Source organism: Rhinolophus hipposideros (genome assembly GCF_964194185.1).
Source record: "Rhinolophus hipposideros genome assembly, chromosome: 8".
Lineage (NCBI taxonomy): Eukaryota > Metazoa > Chordata > Mammalia > Chiroptera > Rhinolophidae > Rhinolophus > Rhinolophus hipposideros.
Window position 1 is genome coordinate 17,362,586 of NC_138054.1, and position 18,076 is coordinate 17,380,661.

The following is an 18,076-nucleotide window of genomic DNA, read 5'->3' on the forward strand; positions in this document are numbered from 1 at the left end:
AACACCAGTAGTCCTAAAGCATAGGTGGAAGAAAGAAGATAAAAAGAATAACAAAGAAAATAAAACTGAGGAAAAATGAATGGAAAGAAAAGAAAGAGACAGAAATGGTGGAAATAGAGACCAGAAATTACATCAATGGCTCCTCAGTGGTTGCTGATCCCCGTAGGGAAAACAGTCAATTGGGAATAAAAAGATGCATTATTTAAATCAAGTTTGCCACCTAGACCAAGTCACTTAGTGTTTGAATAAAGGTAATTTCCTTTGCTGTTTTGGAAATGCTAAGAACTATTGAATAAAAGCTAAAGTGGCATTTCTTTTGCAGAAGAAAAATAAGTCCTGCAGAAAGTACTTGGGGGAAGAAAGAGGAGATTGCTAAACCTTATGAATGATATTATCAGGCTGCCAATAATAAGAGGATGTGGGGGAAACAGGAAGGTAAAAATGGACCATGTAATAGAAAAGACAATGTCAATATAATGCCAATTTACATTTGTACAGTGGCATCATGATACAAGGCATTTTTAGAGTACCTTGTTTGAAAGTACTGAAAAAAGGATGCATCTTTAATATGGAAAGAGAGAGGAGAGATTTTTCCCCCCCAATATGTAGATGAGTCTCTGGGGGGTTAGAAAAAAAGCTGTGTCAAAAGAAAAAGACAGGAGAGCAATCTGGATGAGGATAGATTGTGGAAACATTGACTAGCTAAGTGATGCCTTCTTAAGGCAAATACTATGGAACCTTAGTGCTAATGCCAGTGGGAATAGCATTAAAACATTTTCCAGTGATTCAAATGCCAGAGATGAATGAGTTCAGACTCAGTCCTCACAGGGGCACCAAGAAGGTTAATTAATATGAGCTACAGCGTGAAAGGAATGTATTTAAAAATGAAAACTAGGGGCTTGACTTTCAATAACATTAAGTGAGCCAAAGATGAAGGCTGTTTTCATATTCTATAGAGATGGAATGGCTGTCAGCAGCATAGCTGGAGTGTTATTAAAAGGGTTGAAATGTGACAGGACTGCAGAGGTAGGCAAGAATAACACAGCTCTTTTGTGTTTTTTGTGAGTTTTGTTTTGTTTTTGCATTGGAATTAGGCCAGTATGTCCCAGCATAAGCTAGTCTTGCAATAGGCCAATAGTAACACAGAGCTGTGCCTTTTATTGTTTAGTGCAGTGGTTCTTAACCTGGCTACACAATCAAATCATCTAGGAAGCTTTCAAAACTCCCAGTGCCCAGACCCCACCAGGACTAGTGGCGGGGGGTGGGCCCCAGTTGTAGTGGATGGCAGAGCTCCCAGAAGATTCTCTTGGGCAGTCCAGGCTGAGAACCACTGCCCTGAAGTTTCAACAAACATGTACACAAAGGCCTCAGATTCATCATAAAGCTGGGAAGGGTTAAAGCTTTAGAAATTAAAATCCCCCACTCATTGTGAAAGAGAATTCTAAAGTATTCCTAAAAATATAACATTTTCAGGTATAAGATTATAACCAGGAAGTGTATGGAAATGAAGGATATAATTGCTCAGTGTCATAGGTAGTCTCTTTCCATTCATCCGTAGCTGAGAACATGTGTATCAGATACCGGGTGTCTTGCATATTTCGGGGAAAGTTATGAAGCCAGTGTGAAAAGATGAGAATGAATATTGAAGGACTGAAAGGAGAACCATAATAAGAGTGGAAATATTATTACACAGCTAATACTTTTAACTATCTAATAGTTAATAATGGTTTAGAAAAAAACCCAACATGATAAAATTGGCTAAAAAACAAATAACCTGCTTTCAGGCATATTCGGACTAACAGATGCTATGTTCACTCAGAATTATAATGATATGTAAGGAATATGATATTAATCAGCTAAAACTCAGATTAAGTGAATCAGTATATTAAAACATTCTGATGAAGCTGAAGTGGCTGTATTATAAATGTGAATTGGTTTTACATACACATGTAAATATGTGTATGGATTGGTATAGAGCTCTTTAGAGAGATGTGATTGGCTCTCATCCACACAGGTATTATCCATCCACTTTAAGTGTCTTTTATCCCAAACTTATTTCTCCCTGCTTCTTAGGGCATCCTGGATCTCTTTACACAAGACTTTCAATTCTCTAGTGACTCTGCCTGTCTCTGGTCAGTTTGTTCCCTTCTCCAGCGACTTCTGTACTTGGTAACCTTTAGTGTAATTAGGGCGTTTGTTCACATTACATCAGAGTCTCAAACATTATTTTTTGAACCTCGGGAGTATTTTAAGAAGGAGGAAGTTGATTGGGTAAAGATCAAATAATTCCAGTTGAAGCTCAGACTGACCTTCCTCGGGAGGTCTAATTACCGTGTTTCCCCGAAAATAAGCCCTAGGCCAGACATTCAGCTCTAATGGTCTTTTGGAGCAAAAATTAATATAAGACCCAGTATCATATTATATTATATATTATAGTATATTATATTATAGTATATTATATTATATACCAGGTCTTATTTTACTTATAGTAAAATAAGTACTATAAGTAAAATAAAACCAGGTCTTATATTAATTTTTGCTCCAAAAGACACATTAGAGCTGATTGTCCAGCTAGGTCTTACTTTCGGGGAAACACAGTAAGAGTGACAGCAGGAATGACAGATCTGTTGTGAGAAGCTTTGGCCTATTTGATGGGCAAGACTCTGGAAAGGGAGCATAGCCAAGATAGGTTCATCTCTAGGTCAATAGTTAATCAGGAAAGCCCTGGGGAACACATAGTGGCTGCAAGAAGTAATATAGACAGTTGGGTTGGCTAGAAACAAAAGCCAACTCTTATCACAGCATCTTTGGGTGTGGCAGTCCTCTGATGGTGTTTTTAAAGAAAGTAATTGAACTAGTATAGTAGCTTCTATAGGTTTTGAAGTTGATTTTTTAAAAAGAGTTTTATGGGTGGCACCTCTCTAAGTAGGATGTGATCATTGTTTTCATTTCTAAGCGCCAACAGTTGACAAATCCTGACTTCATAAAATCCAGTGATAAAGAGTACATATATCTTTCCTCAGGCTTTTCAGTGCTTTTCCTTAAAATGTCAAACTCAGGAAAGGATGTGACCACACAGGTAGGATTAACGTCCACAAGGAGGAGGAAGGACATAATTTCATAGCCATCATTTTGGGATAAAGCCGCAGGAAGAGTCCACCCAAACAGGAAATCCTAAGTTCTCTCAGTATTGCTAATGTACTCATTTTAGTCAAGGTTCTGACTCCTATGTAAAGCCTAACTGAGCCTTCCGTTCATAGGATCTTGGATTACCATTCATTTTCTTTTAGACCTCGATGGGTGAACTTCCCTTAACAACGGTCTCCATACTGATTTCATAGTATCTCTAGTTGAGACTCCATGGCAAACATGTCCCTCTTGTCAGCAGATGGCTTTTGCCAGTAGGAAGCCCTAGAGCCAATTGTCATAGAAATGATACAATGATGGGAGAGGGGTAAGTTTCATTGACAAACATTCCGCAGTTTTTATGTGGTGAACAACTTCTTACATAAAACTGCTTCAAGGCTGTAACTGAGCCAAAACTTCAACAAATATTTTCCCTTTAAAAGACTTTGCAAGAATCATAGATCTTAAAGCTGGAAGCAACTTTAGCCCTCATCAGGTTCCTCACTGTTTTCACATTTGAGAAAACTGAGAACAAAGAGAAAAGGTGCTATCCCAGGTCACACAGTGAGTATTAGTGGTAGACCAGTCTTAAAGCCCAGGGCCCCTGCCTTGGCCCATGCGATTCCAGTGCTCTTTCCTCCTCTTTGTGACAAATGCTCTATCTTAGTTATGCTCCGATGTGCCATCATTGGAAAAGTCACTGCTTTCACTAAATGAAAGTAATTACGATTTACTGAGTGGCTCCTTGTACCTACTCTCCCTCCTTTAAAAAAAAAAAAAATCCTGTGAAAAAGTATTATTAAACCTATTTTACAAATAGGAAAAACAAAGCTTACAGAATTTAAGAACTCATGTGAAGCCACACTGTGGCTGAGTCTGGATTCAAACCCAGGTCTGTCTGAGTCCAGATCTGTTGCCTTTTGCTGCTATGCTACATTGTCTCTCTGATTTATTTTCTCAGGACCTGCCGTATTGCAGTCTGAAGAGACAGTCTTTTTGATATTACAATGAATATCAATAGCTCTTTTGTCTTTAAAAGTCTTCAGAGAAATTATCTAGGACAATATTCAGTTCATTTTATAATGAAGCCTTGGAGTTCATTAAGACCTTACTCAGTCATAATAAATCTATGTATGCTGACCTAGAAAGATGTCCATATTAAATTATGTGAAGAAAGCAAATTGCAGAGTAGTGTATACGGTATAATCCTATTATGTCTGGTTTAACATTGCACATGTACTGCACATATATATGTATATAAATACATATGCATAGAGAATATCTGGAAAGACACACACCAGACTCCTTAAAATGGTTCACGCTGATGAGTGGGATTGGGGGCCAGGTGACTAAACAGAGTGTGGAGATGATTTATGTATCATTTTAATTTTTCATAACTAATGTACTATTTTAAAAATCTAATTTTTAAAAGAAAAAATAAAACTTTATAAATCCTTTATAACAGTTTTACTTTGTAACTAGAAATTATAATCAGAAAGTCATTATTATTGCTTTGAACTGTTCAAAGGGTTGTCAGTCATGTGAAATGGGAAGACTTTTTTTCTGCTATCATGTAAATATTTGTAAAGTACCAAACAGCCCAGGCCAGCACAGAGTGAATTCTCCTCTCCACAAAACCAGAAGTACTAAAAACTAACCTTGATCCCAAATCAAAGTCATCTGTATCTTGTGGAATATTATAAAATCATCAGGCTTTTACCTTGAATCACAAATTCCTCGCTCATTTACTACCTTTTTCCATCTTGTATTTGTTCTCAAGTATTTTTTCCCTTCTCCCGAATCCTCTTCCAGTTTCAGGACATCTTTGCATTCTGTCATGTTTTTTGTTGTTGTTGTTGTTCTTTTTTTTCCCTGTAATAGCCTTTCTTTTTCTAGGCATCTAATGGATTTTTTTTTTCTTTAGGAATTAGTTCTATCGTTACCAGGAATTAGATATTTAGGAATCAGTTCTGTTGCTACCAGCTTTCACATTGTTGTTTTTTAAATCTGCCACTGGAAACTTGAGATTTTTAGGATTTACATTTTAAACTGCGTTTACTCCACCTCCTCTCTTTCTTCTCTGACAAGGAATATGTTTGTTTCTCCATTTTAAAAAGTATCTTCTGACAGGTGAACACGACTGACAAGCCTCTAAGAAAACCACCAACCAGGCTGAAAAAACTTAAGATCAAAAAAGAAGTAAAAGATTTCACAGTGAAGGACCTAGAGGAGAAGATGCAGGCGGTAGAGGAACGCAGGAAGGTACCTGAGTGTGTGGGGGGTGATGCTACCTGCTGAAAAGAGCTCACGTCCAGCCTTTCCTATCAGCAGCTTTAAGACAAATCGCATAGATTTGTAGTAATTATTTTCATAATCTGTATGGGGACAGAGTCCCAGAGAGCAGTTTCCAGGCTCTTGGCCTCACGTGGAAAGGTGCTGGCTCAGGTAGTAAATGGCCATCAACTGTGATCAGATGGCCATCAGCTGTGGCTAGTTGGCCGTCAGCTGTAACCAGTGAGCCATTGGTCACTAATATAACTGCCGCGGCTACGCTAGCAGAAAATGGGGGTTAGCAAAAAAATGGTGGCAGAGTTAGCAAAAGTGGATTGCAGTTAGCACGGTGGATTGCAGCTAGCCAGTGAGGTTGGTTGGCAGAGACAAGTGGATGGCGGGTTGCGGATCGTGTGGCTCCTGCTTCCTGTGTCTCCAACCCAGCCGCCAGTGAGATTATAGTGGTGTGACTCCCCTATCTATGGCTCTGTGGGTGTTCCTTCTTGGCTTCACCATGTCCTGCGTTCTTATGTGGGGAGCAGGACTAGAGACCCCGCCTAATACACTGCATGACAATCTGTATGCTTCTTATGCTGTATGCTTAATTTTTTGTATGTATGCAGTGAAGGAATGAAGCAATTTCTTGAAGTTGGTTGAATTACAGTTTCATCTGTATGGCCTAAGGAAGTAATATCCAATTCTCAGAACTGGGTAAAGTACGGAGTTTTCTTCATAAAAAAAAAAAAAAAAAAAGAAAGAAAAGAAAACTTCAGTGGGCCTAGGGGTGAGAGGATGTGTGGGGGTGGAGGATGGGAGCTGGAGAGGAGGCCATGCAGACCACCAGAGAGCTCCTGCAGCAGTTGCACACGTGGTCCCCATAACCCTCTGTCAGTCGTTCTGCCAGAACCAGCCTTCACAGCTTTGCTCTGTCTGACTGCCTTTATTTCCACTGCTCGGCCTTTCAGAGCACGAGGATTAGACAGAAAGAAACTCCTTGAGGGTAGGGAGTGTGTCTGTCTTCTTCAACAGTGATTCCTCATCTTAATGTTTGTTAAACGACTGAATAATGAAATAGAGAAGCCATAAATGTAAATTACAGGCAGTATTAATGAAAACTTGGAGAACATTTTTGGGCTGTCTTTCATTCTGTAATACTGCTCTTCAGATTAAAGAAGAAGAAATAAGAAAAAGGCTAAGGAGTGACCGACTTTTACCCCCAGCCAATCATTCAGAGTCAGCTGAACTGAGTGGGGCTGAGGTTTCGTTTGCCAAAGGACTTAATCCTGCGAGTTCTGCTGTGTGTGAACTGTCTGACCTGCAGGGAGGAAAGCCATTGAAAAGGAAGAAGAGTAAAAGTGATGTGACCTCAAATGATAGAAACTACAGTTATGAAGGTATTGGGGTCGTGGAGTCAGACATGTCCTACAACCAAGCGGATGACATATTCTAGTAATTCATTTTATGTGAATTTCGTGAAAAGGCATCCATTCCCCCCAGTCGTGACATTCTTCGTATGTCTCATGTTTTTCTTTGACTGCCTGACCTCATGGGCTGGAGGTTTGTGAGTAAATTCAATGCTTAACAGCTATGCTAGCTTTAAAAAAAAGGAAGATTTAACTACCTTCGATATTATCAAGTTGGAATCCTCTTTCATTGTGGCTTCAAACATTGTAAAGATATCTTTAATTTATGAGTACCTCCCAGCTTATATTAATGTGTTTGTGCCAAATGAAACCCTTCCTTTTTGCTCCTGCCACTTGGCTATGTCTACCCTCTTAGTGTCTTCTAAGACAAATTGCATAGATCTGTATTATTTTAATGATCTGTATGCTTCATATGCTGTATATTTAGATTTTTTAAAAATTTTCTTTCTGTTGTGAAGGAGTAAAGCAATATCTTGAAGTTGGTTGAATTACAGTTTCATTCAGATAGCTTAAAGAAGCAATATCTAATTCTCAGAACTGAGTATGGTTTCCTTCATATAAAAAAAGAAAAACTTCAACTGAGTCTAGGGTGGGAGGAGACCCAGGGAGGAGGTTCACTGAAAGGAGGCCCTGATGGCAGTACCGTGCTTCCCTGAGGGCACCCCACACTAAAGAGTTTGGTGGCCCTCATCCTATTGGAATTATACTTTGGTTCTTCCCTCTCCCTTACCGCCCATACCAATCAGTCATCAGTTCTATGAATCTATACTCTAAAGATCTCCCGCATCCATTTCGTATTTGCCCCCGTCATTACGGAGTCTACATCACCCTACCATTATTCAACTGGGTTACTCCAGCAGTTTCCTTAATATTTATACAACAGTCCTCTGCTTAAAATCTTTTGTCAGCCCCTTTTATCATCAAAATAAAGTCCAGACTCCTTTTTGTGACTGGTAAGGATCTCAGCTTTCACAAGTTACACATCCTGAACTTCCAGTTCCTCAAACTCAGCACACTCTCCCTAGCCTCTGGGTCTTTGCACATGCTGTTCCCTCTGTTCCCTCTCCCCTACTTGCCATTTTAGTTGACTAATGCCTTCTTGTTGTTTATGTCTCCACTCAGAGCACTTCTTCCAAACATCCAGGTTTGTGCCCCTTTCTTATAGTTGCCCATTGGCACCCTGGGCTGCTCAACTTTGTACTTAACCACCCTGTGGAATTTCCTGATATGTTGTTATCTTTACCAAGAGATATTTCAGTTCTAACAGAGCAGGAAATGAGTCTGTCTTGTTTACGATGCATTTTTTGTACCTTGGAAAGTGCATGGCACATAAGTGCTATGTAAAGCATTTCTTTAATGGATGAATCAATGTACCCATACATCTTCTGGAAGCAGGAGGACAGCCCCAGGAGATGGTTTGTTTTCCTGGCAACCAATGGCTTGGGGGAGTGTCTATTTGATGTGAGGACCCTTCGGCACCTCCTGTTTGTACATTCCCTTTGGGTTGTTGCAAACGGATGACTCGGGTTCTTATAGCCTGTAGGACCAACTCCTGCAGCCAGTGAGGTAGGATGGTGGTGGTGGAGGAGGAGGAACTTCTTTCAAAACTCATTCCAGAACCAAAGCCTTTTAAGAACCAGAGTTGACTTCTAACAGTGTGACCTGGAAAGTCGTGTAGGCTCTCTGTGTCTCCATTACCTGATATGTTAATTTGGGATACCCACCTTCATGGAGTTGTACTAAACCTAATAGTGTGTTTAAAAGTTCTGTGAAAACTAGACCATGCCATAATGTGTATAGAATATGATTTATATAAAATCTCATGTGAGCAACATGATGTTTTTCATCAGTCCCGAGGTTTCAATGTGGAGATTATCTCACAGTGGTATGTGCTAATCTCATAAAATATTAGAGCAGGTCAAATGATTGTACTAGGACATTTAGGAAAAGAGTTGGGTATCATTCAGATTTCTGCAAATAATAACATTCAAATGACAAAAAAATACATTAAATGCAAATTTATAATTATTGTAAATTAAATTCCCGAATTAGATAAATACCCAAATAATACTTTCTCTTGACATCTTGCCTATTTATTACTTATAGTGTCTTGATTGACATGTTTGTTGATTTAAAACATAGATGTGAACAGTATCACTGACACCCTGGTTTGAAAACCTCTGTACGTGTAGAATTAAACATGCTAAGGAGTAACACACTCTAAACGACAGCTGTGTGTTTTCTTAGTGAGGCCCTCCACTTTAACAGGATGGCAAGAAAGACAGACATGTAGAGCACCTGGATACTGGGAACTGCTGTAAAGCTCTAAGTATATTCCTACTCACAAATCTATCTGAGGGTTGGGGACCAAGAGACAGAGGCTCAGAGATGCTAAGCACTTCCCACCATCACAGAGCACTAGCATTAATGGGGATGAAGCTTGTGTCTGAACCAGCTCTGCCTCCAATGAGCTACCAACCCCAACCCTGCAACATTAAAGGAATCCCAAAAACTTCAAATGTAAATGTGACTTTTTTCATGATCATCTTTCTTCCTTTCCTTTTCTTTTCTTTCTTTTCTTCTTTTTTTGAGGATGATTTATATTGCGTGTAATGGAAAAGACTGAGATTTCTAAAATACAGCCTCTGGGATCATGCTGATTTTATGTGTTGAAATAACATAATTGGTTTTCTCATCCTTAAAACATAGAGTTTCAAACAACCACCAGGGTGTTTCGACTGAAATGAAACCACAAACTTCAGGAAGTTGTGAGTCAGGAAGACAAAATTAGGTAAATACCTCTATAATCATTTTAATTGGAGACAACTGAAAAATGCCTGTATGTATTTCCTTGTGAAAGATGGTCTTGCTGTGTCGAATAGAAGATAATTTGATATCTAGTAAATCCTCCAGTTTTCTTTTTTTCGGGAAGGGGATTGTTGGTGTACCTTACGGATAACTTATATTTACAATAATATTTCAAAGATGTATTTAAAAAATATTTCACACATGTTAATATACACTGTAAGATGCTTATGTTAGCAAAAGTAGTTTTATAACCAGAGGGACAAAAATAGAATTTATCAAAGAGTGTTGCTATAGTGACTACCGATAATTTATAGTCATTTATGCTAAAGTGACTACCAGTGCCTATTTCTGTTTGTTATTCCATTATCAGCAAATAGCTAGTATTTGAAGGAGTAATTATACAATAAATACTGCATTCTAAACATGTGTAATGTTACAGTGTGTTGGCAGATAGATGGCTTTAGCACCCATGTAACCGTTTATATGCCGCCTCTTCTTCAGGACCATGGAATTTATGTCTCAGGAAGTCAACAAAGGGCATTATTTTATTTTATTTATTTTCTTTTTCTTTTTCTTTTTCTTTTTTTTTAGTTTTTTTTTTTTAGTTTTATTTTATTTTATTTTATTTTTACATCCCTCACACCGTGAACCCCCCTCCCCCCATCCACCACCACCCCGACCTCACACCGAGCCATCACATTATACACATAAAATTATAGTTGGCATTCATTAATGTCCAGTCTCTGGTGTACAATGCCATGACCAGGCATCCACAGCATCCCTGAGGTGGTCTCCCAAACAGGACACATGTCCATCGGACACCCAACAAAATCCCCAAACACTATTGAATAAGTTCCCCAAAGTAATTCTCAAAAAACCCTGAGGCCATCCTGTGGTCACCAGCCGCCCCCCATTATTTTAAAATAAATTGTGGGAGATGACAGTGATGGTCTGTCTGTGTCACTTGTATTTGGTTTTAAAAAATAATAGCTGCCTCTTTTAAAATTACATAAGTAATATGTGATAGGGACTACTCAAAACTCATAAGAAACAAAAAACACCAGGAATTCAACATTTTTTCCCCTCCCACCAAAGTAACTGCTGGGAACATTTTGCCATGTGTACCTCAACACTTCTTTCTTGCAAAAATGGACTCATACCACACAAGCTGTTTTATAACTTGCTTTTTTCACTCAACAATATATCTTTCCATGTAAATAAATCTACTTCCACAGTACCATTCATAATGATGTAACATTGTTTAGTTCCGCTATTATGTTTCTAGGGGGTTCCAATAGTTAGGGACAGCCGGATCACATGTTTCCATTTCTGTTTCCATAACCTTGACTAGTAAAATAGCTTAAACATTCCCCCATTAAAGCAGAACAGTCTGAACCCCTTGCAGGGCAGAAGCTGCCATGCTCACTTTCCTGGCACACTGCTTCCTATTGTCTGTATTCCTGATCACTGGCCTTCCGTGAGGGACCGAGAGGGCAAATGAATCCTGAAGGTCAGATGCAACCAGTTTTGCAAATCCACCTCCAGATTCTTCTGTTCAGAAAGTTGAATTCGTCTCATCACAGTTTCTATTCATTACACTGAGATCTCAAGCGTGCTTTGAAAGTCCATGGGATAAAGAAAAACAAAGAGTGACAGTTATGAGTATGTTGGAGTTGGTTTCTCATTGATCAGAAATAAAGGCTAACCACATTTGCAAAGTGTTATTGACAAAAAAGTGTTTGCAGTTGAGAGTCTGAAACATTTTCTCTTGTTATTTTGAAACAAGAAATTAAAAAAACAAAACAAAAAAACACAAGAAATTATAGTCAGAAAAATAAAATGATCTGATTAGCTGTTTTAATTCCTAGTAATTAATACATACATTTCCTCTCTATGTTCTGCAATTCAATCCCTAAACCAAACACAACATATCTTTTAAAAATGTGTACGACAACAATTTATGCTTTTCCTGCTTAATTTAATATAAACAGCAGGGATCATTAGTTAAATGAGAGAAAGAATGTACAGAGGATTGTCACTTAACCGAACTTCATTTACTAATTTGTGGGCTTGGTTTATATCAGTGGTCTAGAAAGGAATAGACAAGATTATTAAAAAAAAATCTTTCGGGATTCCACTCATAAAATATACAAATTTCATCCTCCAATTTAAGGAAACTAAAAGTGCAGTTGTAGCTAATGCATCATGGATGTGATTTATGTAAGAATTTCAATAGTGCCTTGGTATTACATGAAAATATTTTCAGATGAAGTTATATGTAAATGTTTTATGTTAAAATAAAATATTTAGGGTATATATGCATTGTTTCTTAAGACTCCCTATCTACTTGACTATTTTTAATTAACTAATAATATCCCAGACCTGATTGCATATATTGTATTTAAAGAAATTTTATAACATAATCTTCAATATGTTGATGAAATATTTAAAACCTTTTGTTTTTTAATTTAAAATCAGTTCTTTCTCACATGCCATTCAAAATTGTTGGAAATACTTTAAAAACACTTAAGGGGATTTGCAATTCTAAAAAAGTTGGAAGATGCTATTATTTATCTAACCAATCCCTGTTGTTGGAGGTTTTGTTTATTTTCAATTTATCAATATTATAAGTTACGGTAAATAATTCTATAGTCAACATACAAATGGCAATTTATCAAATGAGTCTTAAATTTGATTTCATAAATTTTATAAAGAGGAAAATTTCATTTTGGATCCTGTGTCTACCGTTGTGAGAATTTGACGGTGCAGGGAATTGCCATTTTTACAGAAATATTGTGACAATGAGTGACTGCTTGCCGACTTGGAACCATTTGTTTAATTCCCCAAGGAGGGACTGCTTATTCCTTTGTCCTTCTAAACTTGTTGAAATCTGTGCGGCTTGAATGCTGAAAATCTGCAAAGAAACAAGTACTCACCAGCTGCAGCAGCTGTGGTGGAGGAATTCTTTTGGAGTTTAGTCCTCAGCCCAAGGTGAACAATTGCTGGTCTGCGAATCGTTTGCTAGAAAGACTAACATCTCCCATGTAACATATACTACAGCAAAGGAAAAACGTGATGTTTGTGGCAGATGGCCTGGGATATTGGCTTGGCTAAAGTATTACATTTCACTATAATATAAAGATTGTAGGACAAATATGGTCCAATCATTGGCAATTTCACGTCACTCAACCTGCTCTTTTATATGATCAAGGAGCATTTCAGGGCCTGTACAGACAGCACATCCCCAGAAAAGTAAAGACAATGAGGGGAGGAGGGAAAGCCTGGGTTCTCGGAGTCACCAAGATAGTGCTCCCTGGAACATCCCAACAACCAGCCAGCTTGAGCCCTCCCGGAAGTGGCTGCTAATTAATTCTTTCTCCCCTATATCCCACATGCCTGCATATAATCGGTGAATATTTTTCAGTATGTTTCTTTCTCCTTCACCTGGTCTTAAAAGTTTTAGAATAACTTTATTTTATTTTTGAAAGACTTTTATTAAAAATATAGTTAGCATACAATGTTATATTAGTTGTTTAGTTACCTAAACAAGTGATCACCATGGTAAGTCCAGCAACCATCTGACACTGTACCACGCTATCACAATATTGATTATATTTCCTATGCTGTATGTTACATCCCCAAGACTTATTTGTTTTATATCTGGAACTTTGAACCTCTTATTCCCCTTTATCTTCCCCTCCTTTTTAATTTTTCAGTTACAGTTGACATTCAATATTATTTTATATTAATTTCAGGTGTATAGCATATGGTTAGACATTTATATAATTTAAGAAGTGATCCCCCTGACTAGTCTAGTAACCACCTGGCACTATACATAGTTATTACCATATTATTGACTATATTTTCTATGCTTTACTTTACATCCCCATGACTATTTTTTAACTACCAATTTGTGCTTTGTAATCCCTTTGCCTTTTTCACCCACCCTGCTTAATCCCCCTCCCATCTGACAACCATCAAAATATTATCTGTATCTATGATTCTGTTTCTGTTTTGTTTGTTTACTTTGTTCTTTAGATTCCACATATAAGTGAAATCATATTGCATCTGTCTTTCTCTGTCTGACTTACTCCACTCCAGGTCCATCCATGCTGCTACAGATGGCAACAACCCATTCCCTTCCCTGGCAGAGCAATATTCCATTGTATATTCCATTGTATATATCCTCTGTATCCTCTCTTCCATCAACAGACACCGAGGCTGACCCTATATCTTGGCTGTTGTAAACAATATTGCAGTGAACATATGGATGCTCATGTCCCCTCGAAGTAGCGTTTGGGTTTCTTGGGATAAATACCCTGAAGTGGGATTACTGGGTTCCTCTTTGTCTCTTGTTATAGCCTTTGTTTTAAAGTCTATTTTGTCTGGTATAAGTATTGCTACTTCAGCATTTTTTTCTTTTTCCATTTTCATGAAATAAATGTTTCCATCCCTTTTACTTTCCATCTCTGTGTGTCTTTCAATCTGAAGTGAGTCACTTGTAGGCAGCATAAGGGTTTTGTTTTCTTATCCATTCAGCCCTCCTATACGTTTTGAATGGAGCATCTAAACTACTTACATTGAAAGCAATTGTTGATAGATTTGTTTATAGATATGTAGCTATTGCCATTTTATTATTCATATTTTTAATTTTTTCCCCCATCTTAAAGATGTTCCTTTAACATTCTTTGTAATACTGGTTTGGTGGTGATGAACTCCTTTAGCTTTTTCTTGTCTGGGAAGCTCTTTTGATTTTCGATAGCTTTGCTGGGTAGAGTACCCTTGGTTGTAGGTCTTTGTTTTTCACGACTTTTAATGTTTTGAGGACGCTACCACCAGTACTAGGTCTGCGGTAGCTCCTCAAAAAACCAGGACACTCCGAGGCCTATTGCCACCTGTCAGCTTCCGTAAGGTTCAGTCACTGATAAAGCCTCCTGTGGTAAGCAAGTTAGATGAGGCAGGGTCTCAGCGAGTCAGCAGAAGCAGCAGAGCTCACCAGGCCAATCAGATTCAGATTTGGCCTGAGGGGGAGGGCTCAACCCAGGAAAGATGGTGTCCACCTGCCAGCTGCATGAGAGAAACATGCCACTCAGGGCAAATGGGGACTGTCCCTCCAGTCCTTACCCAGAAGTTACACAACCCACCCAGTCTCTCCCCTTGTCTCTGATGCCCCCAGTTTCACCATCCCTCTACCGGAGCCCAGGGTGAGTGCCTGCGTGGGCCCTTTAAGGGGATGTTTGCATTTTCTGAAGCCTTCCATCCCACACAATCAGAATCCCCTCTGTTTTCTACAGCCAGAAGTTATGGGGGTTCCTCTTCTTGGCACCAGTACTCTGGGCTATGGAACCTGGTGTGGGGAGCTGGGGTCCCTCACTCCTTCATGGGAAACCTCTGTGGCCAAGAAATCTCCCAATTTTCAACTGCCACACATGGGTGTGGGACCTGTTTTGCATCTCCACCCCTCCTACCAGTCTCAATGTGGCTTCTTTTTTATATTCTTAGTTATAAAACTTCTGTTCAGCTAGACTTCAGATGGTTCTCCAGGTTGGTTGTTCTATAATTTAGTTGTAATTTTGATGTGTTCATGGAATGAACATATTATGGTACAAATGTCTCCTTGTATTTCATACACCTGGATTGTGTCCATACCAGTTCCTGAGCCAGCCACTGTCAAGGGAATGGTAGTTATCTTAAACCAAACAAATCTTTCCATGGAGTTGGGGATAAGATTGCTTTCCCTGAGGCAAGTTGGGAAGGGATGGATACGTGAATAAAATTGGATTCCGTCCAGAAAAGAGTAAAGCATATGGATGCTGGATAGGCTAGCAACAATGTACTTGTAAATCACAGTCATGAGGTATTATTTTAATATGATGCTAGATTCATTTTTCTTATATCTTACTTTGAATTTTTCATATTGCTATGTGATTTTCTTCAGTATGGTTATTTATTATAGGGAAGATACCTGGGAATATTTTACCACGAACCTACGGTATGCAGCCTATTCTCCTACTAACCTGCTGGATTTGGATCTGATTATCTTCTTATATTGCTCCTGCCAACTCTTCGTTACCAAGGGATTTGAACAATTTGCTTTCAACTTTGCTGCATTTGAGACAGCTACTTTGATGAGTATTAGACTACCCTCTCAATTATACCAATATCTAATTTATTCATGCTCTGGTTTTTGGTCAGTTCATTTTTAATACAAAATCATATTTTATTATATCCTTATTATTTTTTAATTAAACATGTTATTTTCCAGTTATAAGCAATAATACAACGAGATCTCATGGACCCTTTACTTTGTTTTCCCCAGGGGTAACATCCTGCAAAATTGCAGTACAATATCACAACCAGGATATTGACACAGATGCAGTCAAAATATAGGATATTTCCATCACCACAAGGATCCTTCATGTTGCCTTTTAAAAATTATTTTTATTTCTAATTGTGGTTAAAAAAACATATAACATAAAATTTACCATCTTAACATTTTTAATTTTACAGTTCTGTAACCTGTAATGTTAAGGATGTTCACATTGCTGTACAATTATCTTTAGTCTTGATTACTTCTTTGTACTTCAATCCTTGGTAAAATATTAACCATCTACTCTTTGCCTGACCCTGTACTAGGAACAGGTAGGGTGGGCATGTCACAAACAATATTTAAGATGCGATACCTGATTACAGAAAACTTTAACTTATTGGGGGAGGGGAAATACATGTACACATGAAAAAAATAACAAAATAAATAATATATTCCCCAAAAGACAAATTATAGAATAATTGGATAATTATTCTGTCTCATTCCTGCTTCTTTCTCTGTTATCCCTTTATGACCTATTTTTAGTCTTCCCCAGACTCGGCTTCCTTCTTCTTATACACCCTTCTTTTATCTTTTTTCCCCTAGATATTTCAGAAACCAAGCTTTTTTTTGAAATTGACTACCCCTGGTGAAATTCCAGTGATTATCTAATTAAGCATTGTACACTATGAACTTTTCTATTTTTTTCCACCCTCCATGAAATTTATGAAAATCACAGTTTTCCTTTTAGGCTTCATCCTTCTACAGTTATTGCCTTTGGTCTGTGTCCAGTAGGTGGCGCTAGAGGATAGTTAACAGAGGTTAACATACGCCTCCATTGTAGAATAAAAATCTGTTGGATTTTATAACATTTGAGTCATTCTACTTGATTGCATAATAATAAAAAATTGGTATGTCCTATCCCTTGAATATTTTAGTTCCTTGATCACTATTTCACTCTTCAACATTCCTCTTGTCTTAATTCTTGGTAATTTCAATATCCTTCCCACACCCTTATTTCTCAGTTTCTAGACTTCCTCATATCCTGATCTCTTCCCATTGGAGAACCCAGAATGCTTTTCTTCTGATTTCTCTTTTCTATCTACATACTCACCTTTGATAGTTTCATCCAGTCTAATGGCTTCAAATACCATCTATATGCGAATAACTGCCAAATTTATACCTCCAGTGCAGACATTTTCCCTAAATCCAGGCTCCACTTGGATGTCTCATCGGCATCTCAACTTAACCTCTTCCAAGTAGAGAGCTCTCGGCTTCTCTCGAAGCCTTTCCCATCTCAGTGAAGGGCAACTCCACCTCTCCGTGGCTCAGGTCCCAAACGGTGACGTCATCCTTCACGTCTCTCTTTCACATTTTCTATCCAGTCCTTTAGCAGATGCTGTCAGCTCTTCTTTCGAAATACATACAAAGTCTGACCACTTCTCACCGATAGTGCACTAAAATTCTTGTCTAAGCCTCAACAATTTCTCACCTGAATTATTGTCATAGCCTTCCAATTCAATCTCCCTGGTTCTACCCTCTCTTCAGGCTGTTTAGAAGACAGCAGCCAGAGTGACCCTGTGAAAACATAAAAAGAGATCTTGTCACTTTTCTTTTTTTTTTTAATTAATTAAATTTATTGGGGTGACAATTGTTAGTAAATTTACATAGATTTCAGGTGTACAATTCTGTATTATATCATCTATAAATCCCATTGTGTGTTCACCACCCAGAGTCAGTTCTCCTTCCATCACCATATATTTGATCCCCCTTACCCTCATCACCCACCCCCCACCCCCTTACCCTCTGGTAACCACTAAATTACTGTCTGTGTCTATGAGTTTTTGTTTCTCATTTGTTTGTCTTGTTTTTTTGTTGTTTTTGGTTTATATACCACATATCAGTGAATGCAGATTGGTGCAGCCGCTATGGAAGGCAGTGTGGAGGTTCCTCAAGAAATTACGAATAGAATTACCATACGACCCAGCAATCGCTCTCCTGGGTATCTACCCAAACAATCTGAAAGCATTTCTCTATAGAGACACGTGTACTCCAATGTTCATTGCAGCTTTGTTTACGGTGGCCAAGACATGGAAACAACCAAAATGTCCTTCGATAGATGAATGGATAAAGAAGTTGT

General features: G+C 38.2%; 1 protein-coding gene across 2 annotated transcripts in view; it reads left to right on the forward strand.

Moving 5' to 3' along the window:
- Nucleotides 1-16,398, forward strand: part of STMND1 (stathmin domain containing 1) — a 33,042-nt gene extending 16,644 nt beyond the window's left edge. Inside the window, exons 4-6 of one of the 2 annotated variants that reach the window (XR_013993761.1) lie at nucleotides 5,257-5,388; nucleotides 6,563-9,612; nucleotides 15,586-16,398. Coding sequence is in view for 1 of the 2 variants with exons in the window: in XM_081055851.1 (XP_080911977.1) it covers nucleotides 5,257-5,388; nucleotides 6,563-6,847 (417 nt within the window). In the remaining variant the exon portion in view is untranslated. Of the gene's footprint in view, nucleotides 1-5,256; nucleotides 5,389-6,562; nucleotides 10,049-15,585 lie in introns of those variants that run through there. The other variant, XM_081055851.1, reaches the window with a different exon arrangement.
- The last annotated feature ends 1,678 nt before the right edge of the window (nucleotides 16,399-18,076 follow it).